At 36.4% G+C, this 11,985-nt stretch overlaps 1 protein-coding gene across 1 annotated transcript; it reads right to left on the reverse strand.

Moving 5' to 3' along the window:
* Positions 1-1,248: 1,248 nt before the first annotated feature.
* Positions 1,249-9,489, reverse strand: LOC101308834. Its single transcript, XM_004291481.1, has 8 exons — positions 9,395-9,489; positions 8,758-8,890; positions 8,461-8,578; positions 6,872-7,108; positions 4,605-4,832; positions 3,608-3,721; positions 2,026-2,515; positions 1,249-1,710 (listed from the first exon to the last, which is right to left on the reverse strand). The coding sequence occupies exons 3-8, from the start codon at positions 8,542-8,544 to the stop codon at positions 1,598-1,600; spliced, it is 1,266 nt and encodes a 421-aa protein (XP_004291529.1). The 5' UTR covers positions 8,545-8,578; positions 8,758-8,890; positions 9,395-9,489; the 3' UTR covers positions 1,249-1,597.
* Positions 9,490-11,985: the final 2,496 nt, after the last annotated feature.

The following is an 11,985-nucleotide window of genomic DNA, read 5'->3' on the forward strand; positions in this document are numbered from 1 at the left end:
TATAGCATGCTATGCATCATGGGTAAAGGAATGGGTGGACATATGGATATTTAGTGATTTTAGGAGTAATCTTTTGTATAGTTGAGTCTAGACATCTTAGCAAAGGTATGTATCTGGTGGTGATTGTTGATTGTTGATTGTTGATTGTTGTTCTTGTTGTGAAGCCAACTATTGCTGAAATGTTTTGTTAACTGTTGGAAATAATGTTGTTGTTGCATTGTGTTGGAAATGTCTTATTGAAGTGTGAAGCCAAAAATGGTTGTTGAATTGTGTTAGAAATGTCTTGTTTGTGTTCCATAGGTCCAAAGGGCACCAGCCCACCCAAGGAATCAAGACCTATTAAGGACCAGGCCATAAAGTCTAAAACGGGATGGAAGAAAATGAAGTTGGCAATGGAGGGTAGTTCTGCTGGAAATGGTAGTGCATCAGCTTCAACACAGCCTCCTACTCAAAGCAGCCAAAATCATACAGCAAGGGGTTCTACATAGTGAATGTGTTGGCTTTTAAATTAGAGAAACATAATGTGTACTTCATCATGGTTTGGAATCAATTTTTTGCAAACAATGTGGTTCCTTGAGTTTTTGGAAACCAATTAAGCTTGAATTATGATGTATAGTATGTTTCTCATGTTGATGTTGGTTTTAATTCAGTGATATTGACAGCCTTTTTTAGTTCTATGTTTGAATTTCTATGTTACATTTCCAGCTATTGCATAATATTTCTTGTCAGCAGATAAACACAGCAACAGTGCCTAAACTCCTCTGAACTGATCAATGTGATACCCAGGAAAATTCAAATTTAAAGCTTATAGAAGGAAAACGGTTTTGGTGAGAGTTAGAAGGTTATTTTTGTCATTGCACCTTTTTTTGGTGGGCCCTATGTCAGCCACGTCAGCAAACTAACGGTACAGTTACGGAAATTGGCCTCAGGCCTTTCTTTAGTAGCGAAATAGAAGTTTGGGTACCACATTGATAGTTTTTAAAGTATGGGTACCACTTTGACCGTGCCATTAAAGTTGGGGTACCGGCATAGCATTTTCCTCTTATAATTATTGGTTCACTTGCATACAAGAACTTTCAATGTAATAACGCTTACCAACTATAAATTGTAACTTATGGAAAACTGAGCTTATATTGAGGTGCTTATGCACCATAAACCGAATACTAAAGAAATTTAAAGAAGCTGATTTCATAGGAAATTCGATCTAAATATGTGTAGCGACTTTTGAATTTCCACTTGAATGATGCTCGCCCCAATTCCGAGTTCTATTATTGCAAAACAATAGTACACTGATTTATTAGTATCCAAGTAAATGGCAAATCTTGAAGCCAACAACTTTGAAAATTGTAGACTTAAATAGTACACCAGATATTAACATATTTAACAATCACGCATTGATCTCACTAGTCTTATTCCCTCCAACAATCACCAACTGATGCATTCCTGAAACTGCTGCTGCTACATCCTCTCAGAATGTGGATCAATATGTACAGACATAAAATAGCAAATGCCTCAGACGGCAAATGTGCAGAAACTTAGTTTCATGTGGCATTTAAAGTTGCAAAACAACAGCTTGCATGGCTAACTTTGAAGAGTTTTAGTCCCCTTTTCCACTGGGTTTTGATTTTGCCTTGATGTGCTTCTGAGAACTGGCTGTCCCTTTGAAATTAGATCTAATTGGATGTCTGGCAGTTTGACCAGTAAGACCACCTGATCAAACCAGATAGACACATAAACATGTAGCAGCATAGTTAATGCTTGTTTAATAAGACTTCAGACATTACACAGTCCAATGCAGTGTATAAGACAAGTAACATATATGACAGCAGCTGCTTATCTAGAATCAGATATGCTAATGTAAAAATGTTTTTACTAAATGTATGATTCAGGAAAGCTGTATTTACTGCTAATTCAGAGGTAACTGCTAGACCCTTTATCAGTAAGGACACTTAGGATTGAGACTGCACATTTGAAAGAAACACACCCCACCCACACACACACACACACAGAAAGATGGAGACTCACCATTACTAGGCAGAGACAACCGCTTATGTGCCTGTTTATCCGGTCCTGTTGTTCTCTCTTTTGGATTACTATGGGATCTTGATGCAATATCAGGTTTCAAGTTTCCTCTTTCAATTGAATCTTCCAAACAGGGCTTGGCATTTGGCTTTCCAAATTGGGTGTGGGATGCCTCTAGGACACCTGCCGAACTGCTGGGTGAAGAATCACACCCATTGGAATGAAAGGGTACAGCTTTTTGACTTAAAAGATTCGATTGAACAGTTGACACAATAGGTTTCTTGCCAACAGACTTCGACCCTGATCTGCTGCCATCCTTAGCCTCTGTTGATTCATTTTCATGTACCATTACTCCATCTCTAAGATTAATATCTAGAAAGCGATTCTCCCAGGGACGGACAGCCATCCATCTTTCTAACCAGTTCCATCCCCAGCTGTTTTTATCTGGTTCAAACCCAGAGGGAGCGGACTGCTGTCTTGTTCCAGCTTGCCACTGCAGAATAAATTTTGTGTAAGCTCAAGTAGGCGAAGAAATTATAGACAACTAAAAGATTAATACTTAGAAATTTGGGACGTGCGTACATATGCTCAAGTGCTTAGAAGTATGCGATGGAAAAATATGGTCTATGGTATTTACTATTTAGTGAGTTTAGGACGTATCATTTTTTATTCAACCAGAGATAATAGGAAAGTGTATTGGAAGTATTATGCATAATATTTTTTTTCAAAAGAACAAGAAAAAGGAAAAGTGGAAACATATCACCTGAGAATAAAATAAATAAACCAACATACGGAGTTGTACTTTGGCCAGCAAACTTCCTTTCAAAAGAGATACTTTTCATTTCTTCCTTTTATTTTATTTTATTATTATTATTATTATTATTTTTTGGTTTGAGAATTTCATTTCTTCCTTTCTGTGCAGGGAAGGAAGAGAAAACCTTCTTTCCATCTCTTTTCTTAGAAGTGTATTTACTTCGTACTTGTTAGAACCCATAAATAAGGAGCTGTGCAGCAAATGCATACTGACAATCACTATTAACTTTGTCTCTTTTTTATTTTTATTTTTATAAGATAACTATACGGGAAGGGGGAAATCGAATTCAGAACCTTAGGTATAGGGGTAAATGCTCTTGACCACTAGAAGCTAATTATTAAATAGACCCTTGAAGCCTTGAATAGATCTTCAAAACTGACAATCACCTTCAACAGTTCAGCAATATGGTTGAAATAGCACATACAACAAAACATACATTGAGGTAAATTTATAAACTATTTAGTGACATCATTAGCATGCAACATCATGGACATTGATTGGATTGATGAGGCTTCATAAATCCTCACAAAAAGCTGAGCCATATGAGAATCAGTGGAGCGGTAACTGGGATACCACACTGACGAGACAAGGTTCTTAATGATGATAAACGAAGATGTTTGATGGAATGGACAAAAGTGTCAACCAATGAGAGTTTAGGGACATTCCAATAAAATTTCAAAACTGAGGGACAAAACTGTTTACGGGTAAAGTATAAGGTTTCACAAGTATTTAATCCAAAAAAGAACATGATGCCACTTCTTAAAGTCTCACCTGATGAGCAAGTGCATATGCCATGGCTCTCTCACGCTTAACCGCAGCCTCTTGCCGCTTCAACAGCTTGGCCTGAATTTCTTCAACAGATCCTACACTGTCACACCATCCTTCCTGCACCACAGTCAGAAGTAATATCAAGCAGTTAGCAAGCCTATACAGATGTATGATGCTGAACGGTAAGCAGACCGAAGTCAATGCAGAATAATCAGCAGGAGTCATTGACATGCATCTATTTGCATTTTGGACCTGTTAATTAATTACACAGATTATTACGAACTTCAAGAATGCTCTAACAGCATATTTCACGGCCTACTTATGCAATTATATGTACTATGACATCTTTCATCATCTTAACATGATTAAGTTCCTTCTGAAAATGATATTGGTTTTCAGTACCAATCAACATGAACATAAGTATTATTCCTTCTGAACATGATTATCTGTCATCTCATTCACTATTGGGAAATAGTAACAGTTCATGAAGAATCAAGTGGCTACAAGTTAATACTTCGGTACGCTACAATTTATTATGCAAGTATGTAGGATGCACCAATGCAATGGACTAAGTTCAAGTTTGACAATTAGTTGGAGTTTCTCAATTTTGCTCCCTCTAGTCTCCTCAACTAGGCTGTCATCTTCCTAGTTCATCATTGTTATAATTCTTCTATTTATGTTCTATAATTACTTCTTATATTTGGCTATCAAGTAACTACATCCTTTTGATCATCCCAATATCCACACCTCTTATATCTCTTCAATAAGACTTTCACGATATTGATTCCACCCAAAGGTGGCACAAGAATGTGTTACTAGTACTCCAGTTGAAGGTTTAAAGACGACTTCAATCATGTTGCCCCATTTAGGCTTGGCATCCACATGAACAACACCCCACCCCCGGTTGAGTCATACTTGATTGTGTTAAACTAAACATCAACAAATTAAGAAACACAAATAATAATTCCATTTGATAGCATATACAACAATTATTGCTTACTTCTATTTCTCGGACACGAGCCTCATTTGCAAGTTGTTGCTGTAGTCTCTCTTCTGTCGTTTCACCTTCCAATGCCAGACGAACACGCCTTGCTCTCACACGAGCCTGAACTCTAACTAAAGCTTGCATACAGCGAAGTGTTATTGCAGCTTGCTTCCTCACAGCATGGCCTCTAACTAGGGCTTGAAGTCTTACTAATCCTTTTAAAGCCCGAAGCGCTCTTCTGGCCTGATAAATAATAATCACGGAAAGATTACAATCTGTTCAAAAGTTACGAAAAATACCAACATGAACCAAAAATATCAAAATATATATAGTTTATTTTATTAGTCAAAAAGAAAAGGCTATATGGACCTACTCTCTGTCAAGTACAAACTGATGGAAGAAAGATAAAATAGAATGGAAGCATATTGTAGTAAAGTTAACCAACTCTTCGAATCATTTCTCAAACAAACTACATTCCCACATTGCATATCTAAGGCATGAAAGTTCATTGTTGGACAAAAGATAGTAGGTATAATTTGGTTTTACATAATAAAGTTATAAAACCATAGAGGATGACCTAATTGCCAATTACAAAAGGAACATGTCAATATGTAAGCTCAGCCAGCCACCTATTTACTTAATTATCAGATGACATAGTTTAAAAGTTGCAGTTGCTCAATAGTTTTTGCCACAAAGAAATATGATGATCTGTGAGATTTTATCCCAATCTATATGCCAAAAATCAGTTTCACTATGCAAAACCAAGCATCCCTACCACATAATATGGTGCTCATTAAAGTTGGATTGCAGCGCAGAGGCTCAAAGCACATTAATTGATTTATTTATTTCAAACAACAGCTTCTTATTGAAGAACATTGAAAACAAAAACAAATAGCAGAATACAAAGGAGGGGACAAGAAGTACACAGGAAAAAAAAAAGTTCAAGAAAGCAGCCAAAGCAACAGACGAAAAAGGCTCAACTGCCACTAAAACAGCCTAGAGAAAAAAAAAAAAAAAAAAAAAAAAAAAAAATAACCTACATGGCAATAATTTGCCAATACAGAGGAAAGAGTGTAATCTTTAAACTCTACAAAGACAGAGGCGCATAAAGATGCCAAGAACTTATTTCTTGCCCAAAGATGTTTCAACTCCACATTACAATCTTCCTATTTCTTTACATCCAAACAACCGAAATTGCAGCTAACACCTGCAGCCCCAAGAGGAGGCTTGGCCTTTTTCCTATACAAAAAACAGTAGATATTGACTTAACCAATAGAGCCTCCCTATCTTGTTCCCGGTTCCGCCTCCCTAAACAACTTTTCCCACCAAAAAAACAAGAGAAAGAGTGGATCTGAACTAGCATCACAGAGCCTAACACCTGCAGCCCCAAAAGGAGGTTTGGGCTGTTTGGCCTTTTGGAGCCTTAACTTTCCAACGAAAATTTGGAAAAAAGAGAGGATCTGAACTAGCATCAAAGAGGCTCAAATAGTAAATGTAGTAAATTTACATCTAATAGAAAATTTTCCTGAGGTTCCTACGTAGAACATGGGTTCATATTCAGTATTGTACCCCTCATTCAATGGTCACTGTCAAGCTTCTATAAAATCATATGGTAGAAAAGACTGAAGGTCAATGGAATTAAATTTAGCCTTAGGAGAGGTTTCATAATTTGGCAATCTTTCGGTCTATAACACATTTTTCATTCTCAGGATTCAGTCAAATATTTTCATTTCATTGACTTTCCCACAACATAACACTACAAAAGTCATGTGGCCACTTTCATCTGATAGAGAGAACAAAGATCAAAGTTTTCTTTAATTTAATTGTACACATAATTGATCACTGGGTCTACTACTAAGCAGAAGGCTCGCATAATAAGTTTTTCATCCACCTATACTTTTCTCGTCCTTCATCTTTGGCTCTTCGCTATGCAGGACCTTGATCTAGCATGTGACTAAACACTATATAACAAATGAAATTTAGGAAATCTGACCTTGTAGCAATTGCATGTATACTATTCTGAAACTGTGAAAGTACTTGTGTGGTCATATGTGCGGTGCATAACAGATTCTGAAAAGCATTCATTATCTCTCTTCTTTAGTATTACTTCTTAACCATTAGCCCTAAATTCAATATCCTTAAGAAGATAAAAGCTTGACTGCTAAATCCTAAATAAATTCATTTGGAAAACGAATACACATTTGAATACATAAGAACTTATAATACTTCAACTGTGCTGAGTGGTGACCAAGTTCAAATGATATAATGAAAAATCTTAATACCAGAAAGCCGCGAAAAGATGTTTGGATACATGTAGCAGCGAACTCTTCTCTGACATTCTGTTCACTCTGTGCATTCTGTACTTCAAGTGAACTAGAAGGAGAATCCACAACATCTGGATTTAATTGAATATGTCCAATTGGTAGAGCAGCATTGGCACCAAACTCATGTTGAAGTCTATCTGAATCAATTTCAATGGAATGCTTTCTCCTGTGCCGAAACCTGTTAGGAGTTGTTGTCTGCCATGATTGACAAACAAGGAAATAAATCAGACTGAATTACACTTGGATCTATTTAAAACATTACTATTCAATATATCTTTGAGCTTCTTGAACTGTTCATATGCCTACTGAAAATCGAGGTCTTATATTTACATTAATAAATTCTGTTGGTTTCTCACTGTCAGCAAAAGTATGTTATTAAGACGTGGACTACTGCTATGAAGTTTAACAGAACTTTGGCCTCTCCCCGCAGCTTACCAGAGAACCCAGCTTGTGGAGTTCAATATCAATGTAAATAGAGAGGTTAAAGTTCTAAAAACAAGCCCTCTTCTCTTAATAATAGCATAGTATAGATTGGGACTCATGATCTCCAGCAAAGATAGCACTTGGTTTCCCACCATTACCATAAGCCTGAGCTATTTGGATCTGATCCAACTAATGTCTTCCAATCTAATATACACAAACATTGAGTTCTTAAAGCATGTGCTGCTTGTAAACCAAAATATAAGCCCAGATCAGCTCCAGCGAGGAGACTTTAGACTGGACTAACTTCAGGCCTGCAGTTGCTTCAGACCAGGCTAAAACCGGGCCCCGGCGCATACATGCAAGACTTGAGGATTCCTCTTGCTGATGTCAGTAATAATTTTTGTTAAAAATGAAAGGTCCAGCTTATGCCCTCATGGCTGAAAACAAAGATGAGAAGTCTGTATTTGTGAATAGTGTGATTATGGAGCCCTGAATTACCAGGTTAGACCTTAGTCCTTAGAATTCATGGGTTCACATCTCTTTCTAGCCTATAATATAGTCCGGAAAAGTGAGATGTCCATTGCAATCCTGGGGGAAAGTCTTTTCAACGATTACAAAGTTAAAAGTTTGTAGCTTCAACCATAAAAACAGGATGAAAGCTATCTCTCAACACTAAATAAGAATGAGAACATTTTCGAAGTAATTGGCAACAGATTCTTTTACTTTGGATCCAAACTCAAGTTAAGCATATGTGCTCAGTAGAGCCTACAACTGGTATATAATTATAGAAAGATAGCATTGAACTTGATACAATATCCAGACTATACATAAATAGCAGCTCTAACCAAGAACCACAGATATCTCCAAGCACATGGGAGTGGTTCCATGCAAAGTAAGAGAAGAATATATAAATCTTCATAAGAACACCTGTGGTGCATATCCTAAATTCTTAAAGACCAACCAAATAGCAGGAACAGCACTGATATATTATTCCGGCAAATTTCAATAAGATTAAAATTGAGACCAGACGCTAATCCAACCTTGCAAGACACCAGCAAACAACAAGGAAAACCAAAAACGAACAAGCTATAGAAGGTTTAGCATTGGAAAGAATTGGTACTGACATTTTCATCTTTCACTGAAGAGTGCGACTTTTCTGATTTTTTCAAGCCAACCAATGCCTTAATCCATTTACCCGAGACACCCATGGCACTATTTACTTTATCTCAACCAAATATTAACCTGCTTCAGAAATTTTTTTCAAAATTAGTTTTAAGTACACAAATGATAATAAGAAGAAGGAAAAAAATAAAGCCAAAAGAAAAGTGACTAAGAGAACAAATCATTTGGCTTCATTCCAAATATCCTAAAATAATTTGAACTATAATGGCAGAAAGCAAAAGAAAATAAACATTACATACCCTGCTCTCCCAGCTAGTGGTATGGATGTCGAAGCAAGAACCTATTGCCACCATAGAGCAGTCACTTCAGTAAACATAAACATGCCAGGAGCAGCACCCCCATATTCCATGCAACCTCCTCATGTAATGTAGACTTGAAAAACAAAAAGTAGTTCTCAAATTCACGGACGGATAATATAAATATCGTTTCAATACAACAACACATAACAATGATCAGGACACAAGATCAAACTAGAATGTCTTATAATGGTCCAAGTAGATTAACTCTAACAAAGAAAACAGAAAGTAAACCCAAGTATGGCAATGCGAATTGACCTCACACCTTTCACCCCCATGTGCAAAAGAAATTCCCAGCTTTGTAATCCGAGATAGGGTAACTCTTAAGTTCAACATTGTTTCCCAAAAATAGAAGAATTATGAAACAATCTAAAACTAAACACTGACGATGTAACAGGCAGCCAATCCCTTTCCATCAAACTCAACCCATGCCCTTATAGAATCGGATAAAACCTTCAAAAACCCAATTCGGACTAATTGCAGAGCTCAATTCCAAATTGTCTAAATCCTAATGGCATTTATTACTAATAAAGAAGCAAAAATGGAAAGAATCGAGCGTGTAGATCACGGGTCAATTCACCTGAAACTTGCAAAAATGATCGGAGGTGAGTGAATGATACCTTGAGTAATCGGTCGGTCAAAGTAGTCAGTCAATGCCGGAATTGAACTGATGTGAGGTATTGAGTGGTCTGAGGTGGATGTGAGGCCGGGAGTGAGAGTTTGAAGAGGAATGGAGTGAACGAAGGAAACGACGTCGTTGGAGGTTGCTTGCTGGCTGTGGTGTTTAGTCGTTGTCAGGCAGAGTCAATCACGGGACCGTGAATCATTGATTGGGGCTGATTGGCCCTTCTGTCCAAGTTTAACTGCTCCCCTTTTTGCCTCGCATGTTCTGCCATTATTAACTGCCAAGTTTAACCCCAACAATTAATCATATATGGGGGTGTCCTATATTTATTTTAGGACCGTTTGTTGCAGTATTTATATACTAGTCTTTTTACCCGTATAAATATTTACACGGAATCATAAATTCATAATCACTGATATGCATCTTTGACCATTACTCACTTTTCTCTTCACGATCATTTATTTATTTTACTATTTTGTTTTTAATTTGACTTCTTACTATAATAACTTTTATTTTTGATAATTTTTAATAAACTCATTAAAGGTAAAATTGGTGAAACATAATTTAGTAAATTTCTGTTTATTTTACAGAAATAACTCTATGATATCTTTTATTTTAGTAAACTATATATTTATGAGGGACAATTTGGAGACTTCATAAAATTGGTGAAGCCTTGACACCAAAAATGTCTGATTTTCTAATATAGTAGAGATAGTAGAGATATAGCACTCATCTTCTCATATTTTGAGGTCCTATATACACTATCGTTGATTAAAGTAAGTTTTAAGTACAATGTTTATGAACATTTATGGCAAAGAATAAAAAAAAATGACACTGTTGAGCTCTCTTCTAGAGTTTTGCTAAATTCAATATCACATTCTTGTCCGACAGCGCGCCCTGTCGGCGCCGTCGTCAAACGGGTTGTCTTGACTCAGTCTGGGTCTGTGGTGTAGAGCTTCTGGTCTCGAGCAGTGTAATCTCGCTCTGTTTTGGGGAGATTACGATGGTTGACAGTAGATTGTGGGAAAGGAAATTCGCGGTGGCAGGCGGGGCTGGGTTCTTACCTTGCAGGTTGGTCTAGCGGTGTTGCTCGGCGTCGCGGGATCTGGGTCGGACTGGTGGTGGCGACCTTGCATCGACGGGGTTGTGATCATTCGATCATCGTCTGGATCAGAAGATATGGTTCAGGTCTTTGGATCTGATATGAGGAAGGGGTGGCTTCCGATGGTTGTTGCTCTTCATAAGAGTGATGAGTAGTGGAACGATGATGGCGTTGGTCTGGAAAAGCGGCATTGAGGCGTAGTGGACCCCGCAAAGTTCAGCTTTGTTCTCATGATTACCGTTGTGGGTTTCCAACGGCCATCAATTCAACGGCCCGAATTAAGCAAAATTTTAAATTAGACGATGCTGATTAAAAATAATAATTCAAAGTTTTGATGACAACGGCCAGTGGCGTAGTCATAAATTTGGTTCCAGTGGGGCATAAAAAGTAATAATACCGAAAATTGAAACTAATTAAATATAATACCTATAAATTACAATGATGTTGTCGACGAAATTTCATATTTTGAAGTCATTGCATGATAGTCATCTATACTAGTAAAAATGTAACCGAATCTTCACAATATTCATAGCAGAAAATACCAAGTAAAATTAATGATTATATCAAAAGCAATCATAATACTTAATTAAGGTTATTCTTTCTTTTTACCGTAAAGTATCTCAACATATTTGAATATGAAAAAAAAGACAATTTGAACTCTCATGGACATGTTCTCCATCATACTTGATTATATATAAAGAATTAAATTTAGTTTACCCCCTTGTTGTTTGGGGTGATTTCATGTTAGTTCCTACACTTTTAATTTCATCAGTTTACCCCCTGAACTCTTCAATTTCTGTCAGTCGTGCCCAAATTCTTATAGTTCGTTTGAATTGACCATTAATTCTAGATACGGGCCCCATATTTAAGGTTAAAATTATCAGCAATTAATGTTTGATTTGGACAGAAGATAGGACATTGGTCACGGTTGAGGAAAATTCAAAAGTTTGAGGGGTAAACTGATGAAATTGAAAGTATAGGGATTAACATGAAGTTACTCCCAAACCTTATAGGGGTAAACTGAATTTAATTCATATATAAATGAATAAATACTTTTTTAAAGATTTATGTATTAGACTTGAAATTTTAATATTAGAAGGAGTTATAGAAGAAAAAAAAAACCTACAAAAAGCAGTAGATTTACGCATCAACATCAAAATAAGAAAACTCATAGAAAAAAACATCAAAATAAAGGCACTCACGTGCCTCTCTATCTCCAAACAAAATAGTAATATAATATTGGGTATATAACATTAAACTACCATTTGAAGGTACAAATGATAAAATAGTTTTCAAATGTTCCACTTGATAAAAATATCACCATTAAAATATGTTACGTGATAAAATTGTCACCTCATAATATCTTAAATGATAAAAATGTCTATTTTCACACTTTTTACATGACCATTATACCCTTATCTCTAATATCACATGTTTTTTTTTT

The sequence above is a fragment of the Fragaria vesca genome, linkage group LG2, assembly GCF_000184155.1.
Source record: "Fragaria vesca subsp. vesca linkage group LG2, FraVesHawaii_1.0, whole genome shotgun sequence".
Lineage (NCBI taxonomy): Eukaryota > Viridiplantae > Streptophyta > Magnoliopsida > Rosales > Rosaceae > Fragaria > Fragaria vesca.